The sequence below is a fragment of the Gasterosteus aculeatus genome, chromosome 18 (assembly GCF_964276395.1).
Source record: "Gasterosteus aculeatus chromosome 18, fGasAcu3.hap1.1, whole genome shotgun sequence".
Taxonomy (NCBI): Eukaryota; Metazoa; Chordata; class Actinopteri; order Perciformes; family Gasterosteidae; genus Gasterosteus; species Gasterosteus aculeatus.
In genome coordinates, this window is record NC_135706.1 from 16,415,799 (window position 1) to 16,442,213 (window position 26,415).

The 26,415-nt window shown below is 48.1% G+C and overlaps 2 protein-coding genes across 10 annotated transcripts in view; both read right to left on the reverse strand.

Moving 5' to 3' along the window:
• Positions 1-894: 894 nt before the first annotated feature.
• Positions 895-8,546, reverse strand: LOC120808421 (uncharacterized). Its single transcript, XM_078093794.1, has 4 exons — positions 7,217-8,546; positions 3,593-3,872; positions 2,723-2,842; positions 895-1,908 (listed from the first exon to the last, which is right to left on the reverse strand). Exons 1-4 carry the CDS (start codon positions 7,278-7,280, stop codon positions 1,824-1,826), a joined length of 549 nt encoding a protein of 182 aa, XP_077949920.1. The 5' UTR covers positions 7,281-8,546; the 3' UTR covers positions 895-1,823.
• Positions 8,547-12,822: 4,276 nt separating this feature from the next.
• The window catches only part of adgrg6 (adhesion G protein-coupled receptor G6), a 34,299-nt gene continuing 20,706 nt past the window's right edge, over positions 12,823-26,415 (reverse strand). For 5 of the 9 annotated variants that reach the window (XM_078093802.1, XM_078093800.1, XM_078093798.1 and 2 more), the window contains 19 exons: positions 26,308-26,346; positions 26,050-26,201; positions 25,500-25,611; positions 24,812-24,900; positions 24,319-24,383; positions 24,097-24,233; positions 23,814-23,979; positions 23,580-23,726; positions 23,375-23,497; positions 23,184-23,229; positions 23,000-23,106; positions 22,736-22,863; positions 22,169-22,437; positions 21,585-21,687; positions 21,336-21,486; positions 20,235-20,367; positions 20,064-20,165; positions 19,240-19,395; positions 12,823-15,799 (listed from right to left, as the gene is read on the reverse strand). In XM_078093802.1, coding sequence (XP_077949928.1) covers positions 15,585-15,799; positions 19,240-19,395; positions 20,064-20,165; positions 20,235-20,367; positions 21,336-21,486; positions 21,585-21,687; positions 22,169-22,437; positions 22,736-22,863; positions 23,000-23,106; positions 23,184-23,229; positions 23,375-23,497; positions 23,580-23,726; positions 23,814-23,979; positions 24,097-24,233; positions 24,319-24,383; positions 24,812-24,900; positions 25,500-25,611; positions 26,050-26,201; positions 26,308-26,346 — 2,440 coding nt within the window. In that variant the 3' untranslated portion in view covers positions 12,823-15,584. Of the gene's footprint in view, positions 15,800-16,359; positions 16,574-19,069; positions 19,112-19,239; positions 19,396-20,063; positions 20,166-20,234; positions 20,368-21,335; positions 21,487-21,584; positions 21,688-22,168; positions 22,438-22,735; positions 22,864-22,999; positions 23,107-23,183; positions 23,230-23,374; positions 23,498-23,579; positions 23,727-23,813; positions 23,980-24,096; positions 24,234-24,318; positions 24,384-24,811; positions 24,901-25,499; positions 25,612-26,049; positions 26,202-26,307; positions 26,347-26,415 lie in introns of those variants that run through there. The other 4 variants (XM_078093801.1, XM_078093803.1, XM_078093799.1 and 1 more) reach the window with 2 other exon arrangements.

Sequence of the window (26,415 nt, forward strand, 5' to 3'; positions counted from 1 at the left end):
ATCATTTACCTTTATGACTAACTGCAGCTTCCTCACAAAGGACACGTTGTTACACGCAGTATTGAACTTGCTCATCACACCTTGAACCCTCTGGCTCATCCATCTGCTCCACGAAGGATTGTGTAAGAAGTTAAAAGCACAGCTCTGATCTCTAGTTCACGAGTAGTTATTTCTCGATGAAGCAGAAGTGGTGTGATCAGCAGTTATTAACTTTTTGCATGCTTTGTACAGTAGCACAGTGGTAATGTGTTTGCTTTGGAAGCAGGAGATTGGTTTGAATCCCACTGCTTAACCTTGACCAGTTGAGGAATCTCCCTGAATCTTCTCTCTGCAGCAGAAGATGTGTGATCAGCTCTTGTTTGCCTCGATTGACTACATCTCGCATTATTTATCCTCTTTCTTGATGTGTCTCAGTACAGGTCTGTAGTGGGTGTATCTTAGCGTGTGGAGGTTCTGGGTTTAAATCCCATTCCGGACAAGCTTTGTTTTTTTTCCTCAAACGTTCTTTTTAAAATGTTGTTTTGTATTCCGTCCGTTGGGCAGCGAAGGCCCGCTCATCGCTACTGGCAGCTTTAATTCTATTTGTATTCTATATTGTCGCCCGGGAGCAGAGTTGCTGTGGGTATGGTTGATGTGGAGGAAAAACAATGGCGGAAAGCTGAACTGTTTTCTCCAGATGATCCCTGAGAGCGGCGCTCACAGCGTTTGAGGCTGCGTTTCAGTTTATTTTGATCTCATCATTTATACCAGAACGTTTTCATAAATGAATAATAACATAGTATATTTAGAGTTTTTTATCAGTACTTTTACTGTGTGATGTTGGTAGTTTTACGGTACTAGTAAACATAAAAGCACATGGCTGTGTCTACGCACTGAAACAACATCTGTACAATCAGGCGTTGGTGGTTTTTAATGTGATTGAAACATCTTTAACAACAATAAATATCCTGCAATCAAACAATCAACGTTCGTACATACGAGACGTTTTTCACCAAACGAACAGACAAGTTCTGTTCCTGGTTCACACACATGCAACATATTCAACAACAGAACCCTTTGAATGTCGGCTGATGACCTCGTCCTTCTGATGAGGACTACAACTCCCATCAGGCTTTGGCTGCACCGTTACTCCCAGCTGGTGGATCAGTGATCATCTCACACCAGGACTTTATCTCTTCATGAGGCTGTGAAGAGACGTTTCACCCCCCTGCTCAAAGGCCAAAGGTAGCAGGGAGGTGCTGATGATGTCATTGGGATATTATTCTGAGAATCCATATTTCTCTTTGACGTGTGGAATGAATAAAGTATCAATAAGACATGAAAAGAGATTACATCTGTATCATGTGTGTGTTCTTAGTGACAGTATCTCACTTTATACTCGTCACAATAAAAGCTTATTCTGTTGAGCAGAGTACATATATACCACATAAAATCAGAATATTTGAAGAGGAAGTTGTACTTCGTGTAGTACGTCATATTACAGCGTAAACAATCAACATTGTTAACATTTTACAAAATACAGTTTTTCTGTTTACATCTTTATGTTTAAAGCTTCAATCTTACAATCAAATTGTAATAGTCAAGAATAAAGCTGAACATATGCAGCAACAAGTCATAATAAAACTATTATCTTTTTCTAGAAAAGGAAAAGCTTCATTTTCTAGTAAAACAAAGAACTTGTTCCTCTTTGTTCTCGTGTGTTTTATTTTCTTAAAATAACCTTCTTCAAAAGACAGATTGTTTCTTTGGCCCTAAAAGGACCGAAAAAGAGTCCATAAGAGGTGGTACATTTACATCACGCACACAAACAGACACACACCGGCTCAGGTGTGGGGTTTGAGTGTGCGTCTGCTCCTTTTCTCCCAGAATGCAGCAGTGCATCTCTTGGTCCGGTCTGCGTTGTCCCCTCTGAGGACGAGAAGCAGCGTGAATGTTTCTCTCACGTCCTGGTTGTTGGTGTAGTTGTGTTGTTCTCTTACAGAGAGCAGCGTCTGTCTGCGTCATGTGACTCAGTCAGACCGCCCACCTGTCAATCACACACGTGTTGTCTGCGTGTGATTTAGTCCCCGTTAACAATATAAACCTCTGTAGAACAGCTGGATTTCATCAGCTGTGTGTGTGTGTGTCTGTGTGTGTGTGTGTGTGTCTGTCTGTCTGTCTGAGTGTGTGTCTGTGTGTCTGTGTGTGTGTCTGGCTGTGTGTGTGTGTCTGTCTGGCTGTGTGTGTGTGTCTGTGTGTGTGTGTGTGTGTCTGGCTGTGTGTGTGTGTCTGTCTGGCTGTGTGTGTGTCTGTGTGTCTGTCTGTGTGTGTGTGTGTGTGTCTGTCTGTCTGTCTGAGTGTGTGTCTGTGTGTCTGTGTGTGTGTCTGGCTGTGTGTGTGTGTCTGTCTGGCTGTGTGTGTGTGTGTGTGTCTGTGTGTGTGTGTGTCTGTCTGTCTGTTTGAGTGTGTGTCTGTGTGTGTGTCTGGCTGTGTGTGTGTGTCTGTCTGGCTGTGTGTGTGTGTGTGTGTGTGTGTCTGTGTGAGTGTGTGTCTGTGTGTCTGTGTGTGTGTCTGGCTGTGTGTGTGTGTGTGTGTGTGTGTGTGTGTGTGTGTGTCTGTGTGAGTGTGTCTGTGTGTGTGTGTCTGTCTGGCTGTTTGTGTCTGTGTGTGTGTGCGAGTGTGTGTGTGTGTGTGTGTCTGTGTGAGTGTGTGTGTGTGTGTCTGTGTGTGTGTGTGTCCTCACTCTGTGTGCGTCTGCAGGGAGCAGAATCTCACACACTCGTGGTCTCGTGTGCGTTTGCAGAAGCAGCGTTGGACCTCCCGCTTCAGTCGGGCCGACCCGAACCCGTAAGGAACCAGGTGGCTGGAAGGAGGAGAACAACATTAAACCACAGAAGAAGAGCGTCGTTTGTTGTTGAGTAGATTTCATGCTCAGCTTCTTCTTCCTTATGGGGTGATAATGATTATTTGGCCTTTGCCTCGTTTGTTACAAAACTATCTGAAGTACCCAGAAACCCTCAGGGTCAAAGGTTACGTGCTGAGTGAGAGTCTGTGAGGGCGTCAGATGAGGAAGTGTTAAAAGTGGCGGTTTAAAGGCTCTTAATGATGCAGGCAGGGAGATTACATGCTGTCTGCAGCCTCAGTGAGGCGGGAGCTGCTTTTAGCTCGTCTGAGGAAGCCTCTCGTTCTTCTGGAATGCGACTTACTGGCAGTCAGGAACATCTCACAGGTCGCTTCAAAAATGTAAATCTGACTGAACGTCATCTGAACAACGACGTTTAAACGTGCAATATATGAACATCAGCGAGTCCGTCTGATCTTGATGGAGAGCTTCACGTGGGCTGCTTGGCTGCTTGTGGTCCAACCACAGAGATCTCAGAGTCCTTGTGGTCTCCTTGTTGTCAAAAGGCTCAAACAGGAAATGACTCCTTCTCATCAGCCTCGACACGTCTGAGTGCTCGTTGTACTGATTGTGAGTCCAAGCTGAAGGTGGTTCAGTGTGAGGATCGATCGTCCTCTGGAGACACTGACGCTCTGAGCTTCATGTGTCCTCCTCCCTCCCTTCCAGCTGCTGTGGGAGGAGAAGAAGGTCTTTGTTCTACCGTCGTCTCACCTCGGCGTGTTGACCCAGACGATGCCGATGTGGCAGAAAAAGATGCACTCCTTGTCTTTCTGGTTCTCGCAGGAGCAGCGCTTCTCTCGCCGGTGGGCCGCGTGGGGGAGCTGCACCAGGGGGCCCTCCTCCACTGTGGGGCCCTCCTCCGCTGTGGGACCCTCCTCCGCTGTGGGGCCTTCCTCCGCTGTGGGGCCCTCCTCCGCTGTGGGGCCCTCCTCCGCTGTGGGGCCCTCCTCCACTGGGGGACCCTCCTCTGGGGGGCTCGTGAGAGAGGAGGCTGGGGAGCACAAGTGGAAGACGTCTGTGTCTCTATTGGTCATGATGATGTTTCTGTTATAACACACCAACACACACACACACACACACACACACACACACACACACACACACACACACACACACACACACACACACACACACACACACACACACACACACGCCTTTGATGCGTCTCGGTGTGAATGTTTGATTTGACAGAATAAAAACCTTTCACGTCAAAGGTCGGCGGACGCTGAACTGATATGAATCATTTAAAATGATACCAAAAGATAAATGACATATATATGTACAGCAGATACGTTAAACAATATTATATATATATATATAAAATAATAAAAACTATTTTTTACATCATCAAACTGTAAACACGTAATGACACGAGGACACGCTCTGGTTCTCAACCTTATCTTTAATAAAATCTACTATTAACGACGTCATCAAACAGAGGCTTCAGATCAGATGCTGAACTACGTCCCTTCAGACATCAGAGCGCCGGCAGGAAGCTCATGTCACCGCTCATCAGCTTTATCTTCTACTTCATGTCTGTGTTCTGCTTCTATTTGAGGTCAGAATCCTCCACTGAGCCACCAAAGAGCTCCGTCATCATCATCACCCTTCATCTGATCACACAGGACCTGCTTCACCTCAGCAGGTGATTGAAGCTCGATGTCTCAGTGTCCTCATGACGCTCGTCTGTCTCTTCTTTCAGACTCGTGGAGAGAAAACATTTAGTTGACTATTTTCTTCTATTTCCCCTTAAAATGTTTACAACAGGACGGATAGACTCCTCTTAAAAAGTAAGACGCTAAGTGGTGAATCAGTGCTTATGCTAAGCTACGCTAACCAGCTGCTGGCTGTAGCTCCACAGACACTATTGTATCAATCTGAACTTGCGACTACGTGTATTTAATAAAAATAAAGGTCTTCAGAGTAAAACCACACGTCACTTTGCTCCACGCGTATTATCTCGTCTCCACAGACAATATTTAATATTCCAAAGAAAATATCAGTTTGATTTGTTATTTGAAAGAACAACAAGCTTCTTCAGAATAACAATCTGAAAAGGAATCTTGTGGTAAAATACATGACGGGTACGATGCTACGAACAGTATCGCAGTAACCTGGTGGTCAGGCGTCTCTGGTTAAATGAGCAACGGATGTTACCGCTGTATCGTAGCAAAGAAGGACAAGCTAGCTGGCTAGCTGGCTAGCTAACTAGCCGCTCCGTTCCTTGTTCACCCCAAAGCTTTTTCACACGCCGCCTGACAACAGGAAACAGTTTATTGCCGGTTCTGCTTCTATTCGAGTCATTTCTCTCACTCAAAAACTAAATTCTCCACCAATGATAAAAGTTGGTGCAATGGAGGTCAAACCTTACTGGAAACGAGCTGCTTCTTCTGTGATATCTGACCCTCTGAAAGCTGGTAGATATTGTTGCCAATGGCAACGAATCATAATGAGACATTTACATTTTCATCAAGTGCTGGAGGGGATAAATTCTTCCCTTGGTCATAATGTCTTCATTCGTCCTGAGTGCTGGAACTCGTCCCCATGAGCTCACGTACATGATGTACTTGAGCTCGAGTACTCATGGAAACCTCTGCACCAGTTTGCATGTGTGGCTCCTTTGAACCTGGAATGTGGTAAAAGCCAAACGGTTGTTCGGGCTCGTAGATGGTTGGAGACGGCCGACCACCTTATGAAAGGTCCCGCGGGGCTCGGCGATGTTTGATGACACCACAACTTCTCCACCAGCGGGCTGCTTGGAATGCCAGTGTTCTCCCTAGTGGCCTGGAGACACCTTTGCCTCCTGGTCCTTATCGCTTATCGTTGGTAGCAGCCCATCGAGTGTTTGAAGACGTGCGGAGGAAGCAACGAAGGTGCCGAGCTACGCGGCGGCCAACCGTAATAAATGTTTGCTTCTTTTAAAAAAGAAAAACAGATAAGGCACTTAATAAAATAATGCGTGATACAAAGAACCAGGAGAAGTGTTCAGGTACAAGATGAAAGAGGAACGGATGTGCAGAGCCAGAAGAAGAGCATTCCAGGGGAAAACCCCGGGGGGGTAATTGTCAGAAACGCAGTGAACGAGTCCCGACAGTTTGATTGGCAGAGACGCTACAGAATAACGGACGGTTTCTGCTCGTTACAAGAGAGAAAGTTACGTGAGCCGAGCAGCAAACGGCGGGAGACCGCTCACCTTTGACCCCTCTTCCTGCTGCCATCGCGTTCCTGCCTCATGAATTAACGCGTTACTTACTAATTGAGTTCAGGTACACTACCTATGAGCACAGTAGGAGAACGAACGGATCCATGAGGGAAAAGGGGGGCCGGGGGGGGGGGAGTCAGGAGGAAACCTCTGTGCCATGCGTTGGCCTGTTTGACTCTAAATGGACCACATGTCACTCAATGAACATCATGCTGTGAAAATGCAGCTTTGACACTAGAAGCTACAAACACAATCCAGCAGACTAAGCAACAAATAAACAACACTATCAACACATTGTGCTTCCTCTTATTCTTTGTTCTTTAGATGGATGTGTTTTATCTTCATGTGCTTATTGTAAAAGTCCCAACAGAGCTGTGTGTGTACTATAGACAAACACTAATGATGTACAATCATCTAATATATATGTACGTACACACATTTGTATTCTAAAAGGCTTTTAATCCTTTTGGCTGCAAGAATCTAACATTTTGAAATTGGGGCTTTATTATTTATAATTTTACATATTTATAAGTTCTAATATAATTAACATTTATTACTAAACTTCTACAGAAAAGTATTTTATTTCCTACTCGATTAAGTCTGACAGCTGGTGGCTCCGACCTGCCTGCTAACAGCCGAGGCTCATGGGAAAATCCGTTTTGCAGATACTTGGTTGTATAACAAAGTCTCACACACTTGAGATGATTTAAGTTTCCCCACGAACGCACTCGGTGGTGGTGGAGACGTTTCAGTGCAGAGCTGGAGGAGCCAGAGGAAACAAGGAACATCTCCTCGGTCCCCACAGACCAGCAGAGTGATTCATGAAGACCTCGGGGACCTCTGAACAAAAGCAGATGTGAGGAACTCAGGTCAGGAGAAGCCCGCCAGGAAGCAACCAGAACAACCGTAAGGAGTAAAGATGCTGCTAAACATCTGCTCGGGTAACAGTGTTTGCTCCAGAAACAAGATGCCATCAAACAGAGCTCGGTGAATGAAGACCTCGATGCATCAGCTCAACGTCGTGCTCTTCCTCCTTACGTCATGTGCATAATGCGGGTCCCAGAGGAGGTCCTGGCTCCTCGGGTACTTCTACAGCATGCACACTTCAGCATGAAGCTCCATGTACAGGTTACCTTGATGCTGGTGGATCAACATGACACTGGTGGTGAGGAACCAAAGGTACGTGAGGAAGTCCATCCTCGGGGTCCAGTTGAAAGAACCAATGTGGTCTTCAGGTAAAACACCCTTTTCTCCAGAGGTAAGATCTATAAGCTAAGCTATAAGCTCGAGAAGGTTCCTGGGAAAAACTAAAGGAAACTTCACAATGACGCCATCGTCCAACTGGTTCCAGAGACGAGCCGCTGAGCCGAGAAAGTCCTGCTGGAATCCTGAGGGGCTCCAGATGGAGGAGGAGGATGTGAGCTGTACCTTCACACACGGGGAGGAGGAGCAGGAGGAGGGAACTAAGGGGAGGCTGGGTCTGCAGTGGGACGCCTCCAACGGCTTGAATGCCGTCACCCAGGTCCTCCTCCCCCTCTTACACCTCCTCTTGCTCCTCCTCCTCCTGCTTCTCCTGCTGACCTGGGTCCCTCCGCCACCGTCTCTTTCTGTCCTCTGTCCTCTGACTCTCGTGGTCTGAGGTCTCCATGGGGGGTCTTGGATGAGGAGGAGTCCTCAGACGTCCTCCTCCAGGAGGAACTCCGTCCTGTCTCTGAATGTTTGAGGAAAGAATTTCAGCAAAGACAGCAGGTTTAATAATGTTATTTTACGTAAGTTCTCCAAACCGCCGCGAATAAACAAAAGGAGTTTTGTTGTCTAAGCGTTACGTTCAATTCTAAAAGCTCAACTAGAACATGAAGCAAACCCAATATTGTAAATCAGCAAACAGTCGGCAGTTAAGATGACAAATATACTTCTCTGCTTCTCATCCGGGTTCCAGGTGCAGAATGTGGACATTAAATCAATCTGCCAATAAGAAATGCTTTTTGTTGGGAGTTATTTCAGCTCCAGAGATGTAAACCAGACAACTTCAACACCGACTTTTAGATGAAATCCAAACGTTGCTGCAGGAGAAAAAGTGCTAACGTGGAGGTGTTTGTTGATGATGAATCAACGTATTAATGCGTCTGTGTTGCTGCTCTGATGAAGTTATGGAGTTCTGAGCTCATCTGGAACCAACTTCTGAACACAGAGTAAAATGACAGAACCCCCCTCGTCTTTCATCTCGGGGAAGCTTTCTCGCTGTCTCGCTGTCTTTCTGTCGGTGTAACCGAGGAGAGACCGATGCGGTGAACCGAACCCATGAGCGGATTAACGAGGACAATCTGCACATCTGGGAGGCAGAACCAGGTCCAGCCTGTCGCTCGGGCTTCCCCCCCAAACCGCTGCTCTCCACCTGGTGAAACGCTGGCCAATGAGCCGGGCGAGGAAGCTGGACCTTCTTTACTTTGAATTGTTGCTGGGCGGCTTTTAAAGAAGCTGGATGAAGAGTCGCGTTCTTCCTCCAGGACGATTCAAATCACAAGAATCCATCTGTCAAACAAAATCTCCGTTAGCTTGGATGTTGCTTTCGTGGACGTCCACATGAGAACACGATGTGTTCACACGGTGACCACGTTTGACAAGATTGTGTTTGGGTCAAATAAACCAATGATGGATAGTGATTAGGATTTAACAAGTGCTCGACAAACAGGCTTTTTATGGGTTAGTATCAACATGTTCATTGTCTGGTTGGTGTGTTTTTGAATCCGTAACAAAGTTAGGCTAGCTGTTTCCATCCACCTCCAGTCTTTATGCTAAGCTGAGCTAACCATCACATTTGTATAATGTATAACATTAACATTTTGCTGCGTGATCTTTTCAGGCCTCGACAACCTTCATTGATACTTGAGCTCATGCAAACATGCAGAAAAGCTCCTGGAGCTCCTTCTGCCCAACAAACATCTTGACTTCATCACGCCACGTGCAGTGTGTCTGTGCGAGTGTCTGCACGCCGGTTAGCCGGCTGACTTCTCGTCGGCTTCTTCAGCGAGATAATTAGAGAGCACAGCCTGTCGCTGCCATCGCCCCGAGGTACAAGAGGAGAGAAATCACCCTGAAATAACTCATAAAGTGCTTCAGTGAGAGGAAGAGAAGCAGGAGGAATAATTATAACATGATGATAAAAAGTCTAATATAATATAGATGGTAACATTTCTCTTTAAAAGGAAAAAACTCACAATGATGTCATTATTGCAATGAATTAGTGCTGTCAGTTAAACGCGTTATTAACAACGTTAATGCAAATCCATCTTAACGACGTCAATTTTTTATTGTAGTTTTCAATTTAAAGAAAAAAAAAAGTTTTTTTGGGGGGGGGGCTGACCCCAGGAATGGTGGTCCTCACATGAAGGGGCACACAGTGAAATGCCCCCCGTGCACGCAAGTACTTAGCAGCACTGGCAACATCAGCAGCTTCTGAACGGTTGTTTTCAGTGTCGGGGCACGTTGTGCTAAAGACGCGAGCTTCACTGTTGTCTGAAAACGTCAACAGGTCTGTTTGAGTCGCTGGGAGCAAAGAAGTAGTGGGCTGAGCTTTTATCGGTAACTGTTTAACAGACATGGTTTAACAGGCCGAGTCCTTGTTTACCTAAAATGTGCACTTATATAATTTTATTTTGTACCGCCCTGTTTGGCAAGTTGTTTTTCAATAAAATAAAACATGTGCATAAAGCAAGTCAATCCACTTTCCCACGTTGATTAGAGCATTAAAATGAGAAAAAAATATGGAAAATAAATAAATGAAGGGACATTTAGAATAAATAAAGTATTAAACGATTAATTGTGATTCAAGTTAACTGTGCGATTAATCGTGATTAAATATTGTTTGACAGCACTAATATATATATATATATATATATATATATATATATATTAGTGCTGTCAAACAATATATATATATATATATATATATATATATATTAGTGCTGTCAAACAATATTTAATCACGATTAATATATATATATATATATATATATATATATATATATATATATATATATATATATATTTACCATGAAGCTTTGATAAACGTATAATAAACATTTATATCCCGTTGTGACCAAAAGGAAAGTAAACCACAGAAGATGGATAAATCCTCCAAACGTCAGAAATTATTGGCACAGATTCTCTTTCCTACAAACAGTTAATGTGGTTTCTGTGAAGGCATAATAATAAACACAGCCGAGTTGTTTTTGTGCATCACAAACCAACTTCAACCACAACGTTGTCATCACATAAAACCTTTTTATTTTGTTAGACTTCCTTCTTCCAGGACCAACAACATACTTTCTCATTTCATTTGAGATAAATTTAACTGATTCAAGACAATTATTTTTCAGTATCTGAGCAACTTCCTTTTTACTGGAATTTGGTCACTTAATACACGGTTTGTTTTTGGGACTTTCTTTTATTCTTCTAACCAGCAGGTTGTCCTCACGATTTACCGGCTACCCACCAAAGGCCGGATCAACATTCCTCAGGTGGGGGGGGTTGTGGGGGTGCAAATTACCACGAAAATAAAGAGATGGATAAATGTGTGAAATTAACTGCAAATCTTTTCAGCGGGTCTCGTGATCTGGGTGTAGTCCCCCCACCCTTTGACCCGTCTGTCTGCGTCCTCCTGCTGCTTATGCAGATCCTTCTTAGCAGGCGAATAATTGTGAACACAGATTCCCCCAAACGTTGAAAACACCCCGCGGTCGTCTGGCCTCGCGTTTAATTGCCCCTCGGCTTCGGTCCAGGAAGCGTTACGTTTTTCTCTCGGCTTTGTTGGCGCCTTCGACACGGCGGCAGGAATCCTGGTGGAGAACACGCCACATCTGAAGAGCAGCAGAAGCTTCTGGTCGCGTTCCTCTGGCCCCCTGGATGCCAAAACCCCCACCTGAACCCTGAACCCTGAACCCTAGACCCTAAAGCCTGGGACCCTGGCCCGGAGACCAGAGACCCACAAGCAACAAGCCCAGGAGTCGTGAACTCCCCAAACCTACTTGTTCCGCTGCTTCCCAGTAAAAGGGCAGGTGCGTTTCATTTAAACACCCTCACTGCTCCCGGGTTTAAACTACTAATGAAGCACATTCCAGATGTCATCCAACGCAAAAAGCAAAGATGAGACCAGCGATCCAGATCTCAGTAATCCTCAGAAGAGAAACTGTTGGATTGAGTAAATAAACATAAAAGTAGAGTAAATAAACAATGAGTCGAGTAAAGCAAGGCTCTGATTTATTTAGCTGAAGGGATTTCTAGTAGAAATATGACTAAAGTTCAGACTAAATAACATTTTAATGTGGCTGACGTGAGTTTTTTGTGTCTCTTCCGTTTATTCCATAAATCCACTTCATTTTGTTCTGAGGAATGGACTGTTTACCCGAACAACCTCTACCCCCCCCCCCCCCCCCCCCGTCCGCCTCCCCTTCCTTCCGACCACACGTTAAACTCCCGGTACATTCGGCTTTACGAGGTCTGATGTGCGGTCCAACCTCAGCCCTCCTCCTCCTCCTCTTCGTCACCCTCCACGAGCAGGCAGATCGGGTCCCGTCTTCAGGCCTTAAATCCAAAACAGATTATTGAACGCACTGCACCGATGTCCGTCCCCCTGCGGCTCTTCAGAATGACAGACGAGCAGAGGACAAGTGGTGTCAGGAGACGCGGAGGAGGTGGAAGTGGAGAGGAGAGGTTGCACATTCAGGGGAGGCCTGTGTTTCATTATGCGCTTCACGTATTCTGGCCCTTCGTCATGTGGTCCTCCTGCTGCAGAATGAAGCCGTCTCCCTCCGTCTACCTCCGTCCCCCTGTGTCTCCCTCCGTCCCCCTGTGTCTCCATCCGTCTACCTCCGTCCCCCTATGTCTCCATCCGTCTCCCTCTGTCTACCTCCGTCCCCCTCTGTCTCCATCCGTCTCCCTCTGTCTACCTCCGTCCCCCTCTGTCTCCATCCGTCTCCCTCTGTCTACCTCCGTCTCCCTCTGTCTCCATCCGTCTCCCTCAGTTTACCTCCGTCCCCGTGTCTCCAACCGTCTCCCTCTGTCTACCTCCGTCCCCCTCTGTCTCCATCCGTCTCCCTCTGTCTACCTCCGTCCCCCTCTGTCTCCATCCGTCTCCCTCTGTCTACCTCCGTCCCCCTCTGTCTCCATCCGTCTCCCTCAGTTTACCTCCGTCCCCGTGTCTCCAACCGTCCCCCTCTGTCTACCTCCATCCCCCTCTGTCTCCATCCGTCTCCCTCCGTCCCCCTCTGTCTCCATCCGTCCCCCTATTTCTACCTCCGTCCCCCTGTGTCTCCATCCGTCTACCTCCGTCTCCCTCTGTCTCCATCCGTCTCCCTCTGTCTCCATCAGCGTGCGAGGCTCCTTACAGGACGTGACCCTGTCAGTGATGTAATACGCTCCTTAACACTCGCTTTCCTTCCACTTTCCTCTTTTGTAGTTTTCCTTCTTCGGTGAAAAGGAGAACGTCTCAGACGGAGAAAGCGGTTCATGAATCGTGGTGCACGTGGTCAGGAAACAGTGTGTATGACAACATATCATCACATATATTTATATCACTGGTTGCTTCAAAACGTTTTTCTTGGGATTTTTTTCATTTCTTTCAGAAATATATTTTTTTTGAATACCTTTTTATTACATTATAACAACCTTATCTTTATGGCGCCGGTTCACTCGGCTTCGCTCGTCTCGGTGAAACATAAAGATTGATTCAACATCCGAAGACTTTTAATTCCCTTTAATGTTGAGATGATAATGTGAGAAAAACAACATTATATATCATACAAATACTAAACAGCGAAAAACAATCAAACGACCAATTAATATCATCAGAAAATATCAGACACAATCTGTCATTGGAAATCAAACGTAAACCATCTACGTGGATTTGTTGCACCGAGGATCTAAAAACGCGGTTTTAGTTTTGGCAGATTTCCCTTTAGATGGTTTCAATGTTGAGTCTCCTGAAGAGTTTCCTCCTCAAACATCTGTGATGCTGAAATGAGTTAAAGGACCAGAGCCAACGACAACAACGCAGGACGAGTGCTTCTGATGGAGGGATTTCATTAATCGCTTGCTGAGGGCTGCTTGGCCGTGTCCTCCAGTCCTCCAGTCCTCAGTCATCCTGTCCTCAGTCATCCCGTCCTCCAGTCCTCCAGTCCTCAGTCATCCTGTCCTCCAGTCCTCAGTCATCCTGTCCTCCAGTCCTCCAGTCCTCAGTCATCCCGTCCTCCAGTCCTCCAGTCCTCAGTCATCCAGTCCTCCAGTCCTCAATCCTCCTGTCCTCCAGTCCTCCTGTCCTCCTGTCCTCCTGCCAAAGACGCCCGGCCTTCCACGACTCTGGGTTCTGTTCCTGAATGCAGCGTGATTCATCCCCCCACTGGGCCGAGGAGCCGAGGAGCCGAGGAGACGGGAAGCTGGACAACCAGCAGAAGGTGAGCGTCTGTGCACGTTGGAGCTCATGAAACGGAGGCCGAGAAACTTTACATTCGGAAAATAAATAGAGTATAGAGGACAGAAGAGACTCGATGTCCTCTATCACAGTAATCTAAAAACTAAATATCGTAAATCTGATCTAAAATGAAGTCCCTTCCTTCCTGATTTTGCCCTCATTGTTCATCTTCAATCTGTGGAGTCGGGGGGTTACGGGTTCGTGCACCGTAGAGACTCGTGCCGTTTGTGCCTTTGTGCGCAGCCCTTTTGGCTCGAGTCACATGATGAATAATAAATGCTTTGCACTTTAATATTCCGAGTGGAAGAAGAGGAGTCTGTGACTATCGGACAGCGAGAGGCTGGTTGGGGGAGATTCTCACTCTAATAACTAGCATAGCACAAGTAGCATTAATGGCGGACAACAGAAAAGCACCTCGTGACTCGATCAATACGCAGCTCCTACAACGCACGATGATTCCATCTTTTGTGATATTTGACAAATAACAGGGGTGGATTTTGGTGGGATCGTGGAACCAAAGGGCTCCTGGACGGGGCAGTTGTTTTAGGAACGAGTCCGTCTCCTCGCATCTGCAGTTTGAAAACGTGCAGACGTGATTTTCTCTGCTGAGGTTCTTGAACTCGTCGCTTTAGACGCTTTAGACACTTTAGACGCTTTAGACACGTTCCCTTGTGGCGCTTCGGTGGTAAAAACTGATTTCTCACAGTCGACAGATTCAGGCGGGAATCATTTCTGTAGATTATTAAAAGTATTCAGGACGTTTTCTGTGGTGAAATGTGTGTTTTTCAAATGCCATTTTTCTGATTATTCACGCAGCACAAGTGAAAGTCGATCCCCTCCATTGTGTGTGTTGTTCTCTGAGCCAAACTATGTGCAGGGCAGGACGCCACATGGGAACAGGGCTCTTATAGTGTTGTGCATAAACGGACCATGTGATCGTCCTGGCAGCTGCTCACTGAATGCTGCTGGTTCCAATGCTGAACGACAAATAATCATTTTCCGACATAAATAGAAACCCTCACTTGCTCAGTAAGGGTGAAGCCGTAAACGAGGTGAAACCAAAGGGTTGAATCTTACAACCTTGTGTAATATTTAAGATATTTAGAATAATTCAGAATATGTGTCACTATACTCTGGCATTTTGTCTTTTTCATGAACGTATACATTAAAATGTATTTATATGTCTCTGATTTGGTTGGAGTGGCTCCAGAAAGCCTCTGGAACGAGACGATCTTTAGTTTCCTCCCTCCTGCCGGTGGGTGGGAGAGCGTTTGGGTTTGTATGTTCTGGCAGTGACCCTCCCAGGACCCCTGAAGGCCAATCAACCTTCTGAGCACATCAGGACCATATAGACATAGAATACAGAACAGATAGAGCATCGACATTTAGGTACACGCACAAACCAACATCACAGTATAAAAAACAACAACACAACCTACTCATTTGTTCTACAGAACTTTCCTGCCCTTCTTATCAGCCCCCCGGCCCCCTTCATTTCCTCTTCCTTGTGCCTTCTGGCAGCCGGGTCGGTTCCTGTAGGTCGATTTGATACAGTAGAATCTTATCAACGTTCTCCGACCACACAGCCGTCATCGTGCAGCAGGTCTGAAGCCACAACGTGGGACTCGCTCCATGATTATCTGGGTTGTTTCTGAGCAGATAGTTGCTGCCAGTTCAACGGTTTCATTCAGCAGAACATCGTTTGCTCTTGATGGAAAATGCATACGAAGCAAAGATTCGATAACGAAATTAAATCTTGAATCAGTCTGATTAGAAGCAGAAAACTGGGGCTTCCATGTCTGCTGACAGTGTACGAGAGTATGAGAGCAGCAGGGACTCTGATGCAAAGTGAGGATGTCAGAGCTTCTAGAACACCTTCTAGAACACCTTCCTCCACTGAGATGAGGAGAGGTTCCACAGCAGAAAGCTTCCCGTGCCACGTTTCCTATTGGAACCCTTACAGTTGCCTGGAAGGTCTCTAAAAGGTCTATAGAAGGTCCTTAGAAGCGCTCTAGAAGGTCCCTAAGAGGTCTCTAGAACTTGGTGCTGTGGGCGAAGCTGTCGGACATGATGATGTTCTTGTAGAAGTTGTCGGAGCGCGTGGAGCAGTAGCCTCTCACCTTGTCGATCATCTGGCTGACGGGGAGGATGGAGGACGAGGAGGAGGATGACGAGTGGGGCTCCGCCTCGGACGAAGAGGAGCACGAGGAGACGCATTGGGGGCCGGTCTGGTTGGAGTAACATTTGTCTGGGTGGAGAAACAGGGACACACACGGGTTGGTACTTGATGCAATAATCATGGAGGCGTCTGGTGGAGACACAGATCGAATTCAGGCGTTTGACACGTTACCACGTAGGAGGAGGAGGAGGAGGAACGCATCGTCGCTTCCAGACAAGAAGAACAAGATACGGCTTAAATAACATTTCAACAGCATGAAGATTTCAGGAGAGTAAAGCAGGCGGGAGGGATGTGAGTGAGGGAAGAGAGAAACCAAACGTCTACATACGGTGTGTGCGATTATATCCGGAACCTTTTAAAAGTTCACTTTAATACAATAATGTTAAATAAGTCCTGCTCCTCTATGGAAACGGGACCATCAGGACTAGAAGAGAAAGACCTCAACATGCCCGTCTCTTGTATTGTGTGACATCGATCAACCCGAAATCCACAACAATATTTGAACTTCTTATTATTCCTTCTATTCATGAACAATAAGAATAATAAGTGATAAACTTTGTGTTGAGCACAGGTCGACTGATGGATTAAATAAGACGCTGATGAACGGTTGTCATGGCAACCAGCAGCTCTTTATTTGATCTTTCTGTGATTCTCAGACACACTTAATCGATTCTCTTCAATGACATTTAAGTTTATTTCCTCAGGATCTCCACTAACATCTACAACCCGCCATGGGCACGAGGACATCTGGGAGACGTTCCTCCGCTCCGCTCCGGTTGCGGCTTTAGATTCCTCTGACGGCATCTGGAGGGACACCACAGGTCTGCAGCTCTGGACGCTCTTCTGGAAAAGAAACGAGCTGATTGGACAAAAAGACGTCACAATCAAGCTGAAACTGCTCCTGTCCTCTTGTCCTTCTGTCCTCTGGTCGTCCTCCTCTCCTGTCCTCTGTCCTCTGGTACGCAGCGTGCAATGTGAAGCAGCCTCGTTGTCCTGTCTTCCATGGAGCCGGCGTCACCGTGGCGACGGGTTTGAGGTCCTGGCTCTCGTCCAGAGATTCTCTTCCTCTGAAATACGCTCCGGGACGCAGATGGAGGCTGAGGGGGGATGTCGGGGTGAACCTCTGGTCATGAACTGCGGATCCTCTGACATCTGGAATCGACAAACATCTGGAGCGCGTACAGTGTGAACCTCCGATAGAAGGAGGTCTGATAGGACGGATGTGGAGACACGAGTGGGCCTTGTGTGAGACAGAGAATCCATGGTCTCCTTTCAAAATAAACCTCAGTCGTCACAGGAAACTAGAAAAATAAAATGGTTGTTGGGTTAAAATAAGCACAGAAGTTGAGCAACGAACAAATCGTCGTTAACTTGCTCTTCATCCGGCGCTCTGCTGATGCTCACAGAATTAACAGGTGTGCCAGATGTTCGTGTCTGAGCTCAGCCGAGTGCTTCCATCTGTCACGTGTTCCTAGAAGTGACCGTGGAGCAGGGGACGCCTCAGGGCGGGGCCTCACGCTGATTGACAGGTCTCTACCACAGACGGACACGCTTCTCATCGTCCTCTTCAGTCCTAATATGGTCACTTCCTGTTCACTGGCTACAAAACAACCCAAGATGTCGGCAGTCCAACAACCAAACAGGAAGCTTCAAAATGTCGTTTGACCTGCTGCCCATTTCAACACACAACCCATACGATAATGTACCATGACCTCCCCGACCGGACAGCGGTGTTGTCACCACCTCGGAGCGCCGGCCGTCCATCAGCGGGCCGCAGTGTGAAGTCTCGATGCGACGACGGGGAACGTCAGATCCTCAGAGGACAGAGGAGGAAAAGGTTGCCGAGCGAGACGCAGCGGTTTGAAAGGTCGGACCGATCGCCGGGGTCCGTTTCAGCAGGTGAAGGCCGGCGTGGGTTCGGATGACCCGGCAGGCTGGAAGAACTCCGTTACAGGCCGACGTGTTTTTAGCGGATGGAAAGAGCTCCATCAAGCAGCTGAAGAAGCTCAAAACAAGTGTATTAAAAGACGCGTGGGGACATATTCCTTCATTGCGATCACAGGAAACGTGGTTTACGACTCTCGACTCCCTAAAGGTCGCCAAAGGTCGCCCCGCGGAGGAGCATACCGGAGGAACTCTAATGTGTCTTTCCCTTGGTGGTATTCTGTCAGCTCTTAATCCTCTTCTGTCTGGCTCTCGCTCCACGGGAGCTTTAAGCTTGAGAGGCAGAAACCTGCTGGTTCTGCTGTGATCTAGAGCTCTTACTCCTGTGGGACGTTGGAGAGACGTGAACTTTTCACCAGCGAGGGAAGCTGTGAAGGTCGACTTTAAGTCAGAACTGCTGCACCAGAGTTTAAAACTTCAGTTCAGATATCAGTCCACTGAAAACCCTCCCAGATCCCGACATTTGGTCTGATTGATACCAGATTGACCAATGAGCTTTAAAGGGGCGTGGCTTAGCACATCGACAGACCTAACTTTAGAACCGTAGATCATGAACCTGGAACGTATCCTTGCGATCGACCACAGGGCGCCATGTCAAATTCCTTGTATGTCTCCTATAACATATTTTGGAAATAAATGTTCCTGATTCCTGAATTCTTATTTTATGGTTTCTATTTTCTTCCAAAAGAAGAAGAGGGACCAGACATCTCAGCTCGACCTCCGTCGCACAGAAACACGAGTGAATGTCAGAAGACGCAAATACAGAAACATGTCACTCAATCATAACTGATGCTGACGCACTTCTCAACACTTCATACTGATTATTTTAAATCTTTAAATCAAGTTTGTTATTTAGCTCCTTCATCTAAAATAACATGTAAGGACACGACGTCTACATGTGGACGCCGTGTGATCCTCATCATTTGGGGTAATTCCGAACAAACAAACGCAAATGACTGGATGAGTTAATCTGCTCCCATGGAAACACACGGTTAGCGGCGTTAGCGGGGTGCAGGCTATCGGGTGTGCTTGTTTACGCACCCTGGGGCACTCTGGGTGGGCGGAGTTTGTAGCTTTAAGGGTGTGCCAATGGGTGCGGTTGGGGCGGGCGGGACTTTCCCCCACCCAGCGTGCCCCAGGCTGGGGAACAATATGGCGTGACCTTGATGACATCACAGTGACCAGCCAATCACAGCGCACGGTGGCTGCTTTCCCAAAATGTCCAGCCGGCAAAGGTCTTTTCTCTTTTTCCTCCTCTTCTAATTAAACGTGAAACGCTCAACGCTGAATTTGGACCCTTCAGATGCGCTTTGACCACCAACACATTTTGGGAAAACTTGGGATCACATGACGCCAGAAGCAGGAAGTCAATCAGCCAATCAGCTTTAGCTTTACCTCCGTCGGTCCTCCGCTCCTGCTATTGGATGGAGGAGCTTTCTACACCAAACACAGAGGTAGACACCATCAACGTGTGGGGACACAATACACACAAGTGTGGTTTACTCGGCTACATATGTATGTATATGTGTGTGTGTCTCCCCTGTGCGTGTCTCCGCATGTCTCACCTGTGTTGCTGTGTCTCTTGGTGAAGGGGTTTAGCGTAGCTTTGGCCTTGGACGTCCAGCTGGCGGTGGTGGAGCCGAAGGAGCCGGAGGACAGAGACTTCCCCAGCTGGTCCGAGCTCACCTTCTTGGTGTTGTTGGTGGGCGTCTTACTCCCGTCTGACGGGGGGACGGAGACACACGCGAGTGATTCACCGTTTAATAACTACATCATTACACGATGATGTCCTCAATGTGAGGACGCTGCAGCTTTACATTAAAAAAAGACAAGAACTTTTCTATAAAAATATTGAAAAATATACAGGGAGACGGACAGAGAGACGGAGAGAGACAGAGAGACGGACAGAGGGAGAGACAAAGAACATTTTATACTGATTTCATAAATGCATCGTGACTTTTGATAATAATAATAATAATCATGAGCAAGAACTCTTCACAGTCTTCCTCAGACGATGAAGATCGTCCACACGCTTTGCTTTCATCTTCTTTTATGAGCTGGTTTTATATTTTAACAAAGTGACTCTCTATCACGGAGATGTGGACGCAGTCCTGAGGACGGATTAGAGCCCCAAAGAGACAGACAGGAGTCTCCCAGGTCCAGAGAGACAGACAGGTCCAGAGAGAAACACAGACAGTGAGAGACAGAGAGAGGGAGACAGGAGTCTCCAGGTAGAGACAGACAGGTCCAGAGAGAAACACAGACAGTGAGAGACAGAGAGAGGGAGACAGGAGTCTCCAGGTAGAGACAGACAGGTCCAGAGAGAAACACAGACAGTGAGAGACAGAGAGAGGGAGACAGGAGTCTCCAGGTAGAGACAGACAGGTACCTGAGTAGTCTGACGGTCTGAAGCGTCCACAGCACAGGAAGCGTCTCCACTGCTTCTGGACGTTCTCCTTCAGAGCGCAGTGGAAGACGAAGATGAAGAGCCCTGCAGAGGGAGACGGCGTGTGACTGTGGGCCGTGGTCACGTGACCTCTGAGGTGCTACCTGACGTTACCTTGCAGCGAGTTGAAGATGGCGAACAGGTACATGAAGGCCAGGCTGACGGGCCCCCAGGCGAACAGAGCGAAGCCCCACGTCATCCCCAGCAGGAAGGACAGGCTGACCACGCTGCGCAGGTTACGCAGCACCTGCAGCACCACACAAGAGGGACGTCCCCCCGGTTACCGTGGTTACGGCTGCTATGAAGCAATCACACAGCCGAGGAGAGACTGTAGATTCTTCATTCATCTCCTCATCTTCATATCAGGATTATTGATCACAACTGAGCTAAACGTCACAAATTAAAAGTCTGCTGGCTTCTCTCCTCCTCCTCCTCCCCTCTCCTCCTCCTCCTCCTCGTCCTCCTCCTCCTCCTCGTCCTCCCCCCTCCTCCTCGTCCTCCTCGTCCTCCTCCTCGTCCTCCTCCTCCTCGTCGTCCTCCTCCTCCTCCCCCCTCCTCCTCGTCCTCCTCCTCCTCCCCCCTCCTCCTCTCCTCCTCCTCCCCTCTCCTCTTCCTCTCCCCCTCCTCGTCCTCCTCCCCTCCTCCTCGTCCTCCTCCCCTCTCCTTGTCCTCGTCCTCCTCCTCCCCTCCTCCTCCTCCTCTCCCTCCTCCTCCTCCGCTCTCCTCCTCCTCCGCTCTCCTCCTCTCCTCCTCCTCCTCCCCTCTCCCCCTCCTCCTCCTCCCCTTGTCCTCGTCCTCCTCCTCCTCCCCTCTCCTCGTCCTCCTCCTCCTCCCCTCTCCTCCTCCTCCCTCTCCTCCCCTCTCCTCCTCTTCCTCCTCTCCCTCCTCCTCCTCCTCCTCCCCTCCTCCTCCTCTCCTCGTCCTCCTCCCCTCTCCTCCTCCTCGCCCTCCTCCCCTCTCCCCCTCCTCCTCCTCCCCTTGTCCTCGTCCTCCTCCTCCCCTCTCCTCCTCCTCCCCCTCCTCCCCTCTCCTCCTCCTCGTCCTCCTCCCCTCTCCTTGTCCTCGTCCTCCTCCCCTCTCCTCCCTCTCCTCCTCCTCCTCGTCCTCCTCCCCTCTCCTTGTCCTCGTCCTCCTCCTCTCTCCTCCTCCTCCTCTCCTCGTCCTCCTCCTCCTCCCCTCTCCTCCTCCTCCTCCTCCTCCTCCTCCTCCCCTCACCTCCTCTCGCAGCGTGCGGTTGCTGCGCTTGCCGTTGCGTCCACATATCTGCAGCATGACCACGATGAACATGGCCACGTTGAGGAGGAACACGAGGCAGAAGTATCCCACGCAGGACGTGTAGAAGACCACCGGGTTCTGGATCCAGCAGCTGAGGAATAGCAGCACAAGTACTGTAGTACTGCACAGTACCTAGTAGTACAACTTTAACCTGAACTCTGCTTCACACAATGTGTGTTTAGTACTCACAACTGTGAGGACCCGTCTCCTGAGTGTCCTCCAGAGTACTGCTGAAGACCATAAGAGGTCTGATCCACCACGACAACCAGGCCCACCAAGACCGCCGGGAGACCTGACACACACACACACACACACACACACACACACACACACACACACACACACACACACACACACGTCTTTGTTGTTACCACGTTTAAGTTGCAGTGAAAGCATTCAGGTAAAGAACTTTGAATAAAGTTCAGATCAAAGAAGCGATTAAATAAAAATAAAAGGCTGAATATTGAACTGGTTTCTGACACGTCGCCTTTCATCAGTGCCATAAAAACAACAACTATCCTACAAGCGAGCCGACGTAGAACTGTGTTAAAGCTGCATTCTCTGTAGTGACCACCAATAGAAGTCTACGAGAAAATGACATAAAGCAGGCGATGCTTTGGGGCGGGGCTACACGCTGATTGACAGGTACCACTGCGATGCTGTGGACTGTTTTCATCAATTGCTTTTCAACGTCAACTTCTTGTTGGACTTGAATATTCTTCTCATTTCAGCACCTCCACTAAGAGCCCACAATGAACATCTCAGCCGCTCACCCCATCCCACCAGGCAGAACTTGAGGATGTATCTGCGGATGTAGGTGTTGAAGACCTTCACCAGGGCGATGTACATGTGGATGGACTCCAGCCCCATCCAGGTGAAGGTGGTGAGCAGGAAGTAGTGCAGGAAGATGGCCACGGACATGCACAGCCAATGGGTGTCCAGGCTGGCCAGCCAGCCGTCCAATAGGAAGACCATGTTGAGGCACAGCAGGGAGGTGCTGAGGTTCATCAGGATTTTGGACGGGTAGTCGCGCCGCAGCTTCCTACGTGGACAGAAGAAGAAGAGCGGCGACGTGGTTGACATATGAGATATGATGAAGTCTGGTCCCATCAGCGGTTTAACTTCTTAAAACGTCAGTGGGACACGGAGACGATTACATTCTCCCTTTGTGGTTTGTATTGATATTGATAAAAGTTACACAATGAATAGATTAGATGGTCACTTCCTGTTCAAGGGTTGACTAAAAAACAACGTGGTGTTCATTTAGTGAATCGTGGATGATGATCAAATGTGTTTGTGACCAACGCGTTTTTGCATCATCACTACGTCAGCTGACTTACTCAAAGGCGACGTAGGTGAGCAGCGTGGCGGCGGAGAAGATGGCAGAGATGCCGCAGCCGACGTAGGAGATGAAGGTCAGGATCCGGTTGTTCTCCTGGTCGATGTGGGGAGAAGCTCTGGAAATGTCCTGCAGATGGAGAGGAGGATCGTGAGGAGATGGAGGAGGGAGGAGGAGGAGTAGAGGTCCTACAGAGGGGAATGGTGAGGAGATGGAGCAGAGTGGAGGAAGAGGAGGAGAGAGGAGGAGGGAGTCCCGCTCCCACCATGAGGATGCCGAAGTGGGTCAGGTGGTCACACAGGCAGACGGTCCTGTTGCTGGAGGACTCTGTGGAGGTTCTGCAGCCGTCTGCGTTCCAGCCTCCGGCTCCCCCTGGTGGCGGTTTACAGGTATTACAGCACAGCTCCATCACTGCTACACAGGAGCTGACGGAGCTGATTGGGACTCACCGCTCATGCTGAAGTCCCAGAACATGCAGACCGGATTCAGGTGGGTCTGTGAGGAGAGGAGAAGAAGACAAAGAGGAAGAATTTAGTTCCCAGAAGTGCAAAATCATAACAAATGTTATTTAATATACTGTATGTGGTTGCATGACTTCTCCACAGGTCTCACACACACACACACACACACACACACACACCTGTAGGTGCTCAGACAGGTGAGCGATCTGGATCTCCACGGGGTCCTTCAGGTCACGGATGGATAAGTTCCCCACGCTGCTCGCCACCACGTAGCTGTTCAACGAGCGCCCGTCCTGCTCTTTCTACGAGAGGTTCATTGACGATCAGTCGGATTATTGATCGTATTCATTGATCGGGACTCATCAGCCGTTTTATCGACCTCACCTGGAAAAGGTTTGTGCTGCTGAAGAACATGAAGTTGATCCTGGACAGAGAAGATCTCTCTTCTTCTGTCAGTGACGTGCCGGACAGAAGAGACGCAGGAAGACTCACCTGAGCTAGAGGGTTACTCCTCCCTGACTGGAAATCAATCTGGGGGGTGGATGGAGAGGTGATGGAGGAGGGGGAGTGGGAGGGGCTACCTGCCTCTGGGGGCCGTGACCTGTGAGGGGTGGTTACCTGTGGGTAGGTGCTATTTGGAGCTACGAAGGCGCTGAAGGAGGTCCCATTAAACACGGAGGCGTTCAGGGTGGAGATCCCCACAGCCAGGTGTTTGGAGGAGATGCTGATCGACGGACCCTCAAACTGGATCTTCTGAACCAACTCGTCTACGGTCTTCAGCGCTCTGACGGGGAGGAGCCAAGACGTAGAGCGAATATAGAGACACGCAGAGTAGGTCACAGTACAATAGAGTATACAGTAGACTAGAGTACACTAGAGTACACAGTAGAGTACACCGTACTTGTCGGAGGAGGCAGCGAGCACCGTCTCCGAGCTGCTCATCACGTTGGAGATGATGGTGACCACGGTGGAGGCCAAAGAGCTGTTGATCTCCGCCACGTTCACCAGCTGCTTCACCTTCGTCACCACCTTGGACACCTGAGGAGGAAGAAGAGAAGCCGATGAAGAGCAGCCGGGTGAGGCTCCTCCTCACAGGAAGTCGGGTCAGAGGGCCCGCCCCCACCTCCTCATCGGACAGCTCGTTGTTGGTGATGACGGCGAGCTGCGACGCCACCTCAGCGGCGTTCTCTAAAAAGAGAGAAAGAAATATATGTAACTATAAAAGTATTGTTAACTAAAATATGGAGCTTCTTTTATAGTTCTGATTTGATCCTCCTTTTAAATATTTCACATTATTAATATTTTTTATTTATTAATATGTTTTATTCTAAATCTTTTGTCATTATTATGAATATTTCATTGTTATTATAAAAATTCATCTTTATTCAAAATATTGTCTTTATTATAAATCTTTAAGCTTTTTATAAACATTTCATCCGTATTCTAGATATGTCTTTATTATGAATATTTGGGCTTTATTCTCATTACTTTTGTCTGTGATGATGTAACCGTATATTTCATATTGAGTTTCATCGCTTGAAGCATTTTTGTATTGTTAAGGCTCCTCAGCTGACAGCTGACCCTCAGCGGGGGCTCTGATTGGCTGCTGGGCGTACCTGCTGACACCAGGATGCTGTCGATGTCGGTGCAGTTTGAGGCGTCAGCCGTCGACCAATAGGAGGAGAAGTTCTGTGGGCTGATGAGACTGAGACCAACAAGGTGACACACGGCCTGTTAGTCAACGTCTGTGTGTGTCTGTGTGTGCGTGCGTGTGTCTGTGCGTGTGTGTGTGCGTGTGTGTGATTGTGTCTGTGTGTGCGTGTGCGTGTGTGTGTGTGCGTGTGTGTGTGTGTGATTGTGTGTGTGTGTGATTGTGTGTCTGCGTGCGTGCGTGCGTGTGTGTGTGATTGTGTGTCTGCGTGTGTGTGTGCATGTGTGATTGTGTGCGTGCGCGTGCTTATTTCTGTGCGTGTTTATTTCTGTGTGCGTGCGTGCGTGTGTGCATGTGTGTGTGTGTGTGTGCGTGCGTGCGTGTGTGTGTGTGCGTGTGCGTGCATGTGTGTGTGTATGCGTGTGATTGTGTGTCTGCGTGCGTGCGTGTGTGTGTGTGTGTGATTGTGTGTCTGCGTGTGTGTGTGCATGTGTGATTGTGTACGTGCGCGTGCTTATTTCTGTGCGTGTTTATTTCTGTGTGCGTGCGTGCATGTGTGCATGTGCGCGTGTGTGTGCGTGCGTGCGTGCGTGCGTGCGTGTGTGCGTGTGTGTGTGTGCGTGTGTGCGTGTGTGTGTGTGTGTGCGGGCTACCAGGTCCTGGCGGTGCTCTGGTCCTTGTTGGGGAAGCAGGGCAGGTAGCGGGTCACGCTGGCTCGGCTCTCAGGCCAACTGTAGTGCAGCAGCTTCTCCTCCTCACAGTTCTCTGCAAAGTAAATGAAGAAGTGAAGATAATTAATGATCACTACTTCATATATAAAGTAAAAAAATAACAATAAGAAATACAACAATGCAAAATATACAAAAAGAAAATAGAAAAATGTTAAATGTAGTAAACTAATATATACTGTATCTATAACTAAAGGGGATTCATTATACAGTCTGTACAGATAAATAAATATAAACTAAAATAATAATGAATAACAAACAGAGAGGCTGCATCAGATAAGAAAAGTCCTGAAAGATGAGACAAGAGACAGAGATTAATATTGTGTATTTTCCCACCGGACGTTAGTAGAATACACAAAGATTAAAGTACATACACTACACAGTAAAGTACATTAGAGCAGAGTACACAAAGAGTAAAGTACACAGTAGTAGTAGAGTACACAGTAGAGTAAAGTAGAGCTGTGTAGTTTCCTACCGACTACATGGACGTCAATGGAGGCCGGGACGATCTGCAGGCCGCCCCCCCCCAGGAGCCCTTCCCTGGCGGACAGCCTGGCGGACAGGGCGGGGCCCCCCAGGCTCTCGTTGGTACTGTGGTAGTACACCAGCAGGGCCCGGCACCAGGAGCTGGAGACCAGAACACAACGGAGGTGAACTCGTGACCCCTTCAGGAGGTCATGTGACCCACAGTGACCCGATGACATCACACCAATAATGAATGTAGAGGTCTGACCTGGTGGGGCTTCCTCCGCTCGGAGAACCCGGCTGCACACTGAGGGGGAAACACACCGCGGGATGTCTGTGAAACCTGTGACGTACTGTGTACATGTACTGTGTACTG

Bases quoted from the DNA above. Each gene is read 5' to 3' on its own strand.
- LOC120808421 (XM_078093794.1), bottom strand. From the start codon at position 7,280: ATGGACTTCCTCACGTACCTTTGGTTCCTCACCACCAGTGTCATGTTG. The intron at 2,843-3,592 runs GTGAGACGACGG...TCCTCCTTCCAG, and splicing joins GTCTGGGTCAACACGCCGAG to CCACCTGGTTCCTTACGGGT. The intron at 1,909-2,722 runs GTGAGGACACAC...TCTCGTCCTCAG, and splicing joins TCCCTGCAGACGCACACAGA to AGGGGACAACGCAGACCGGA.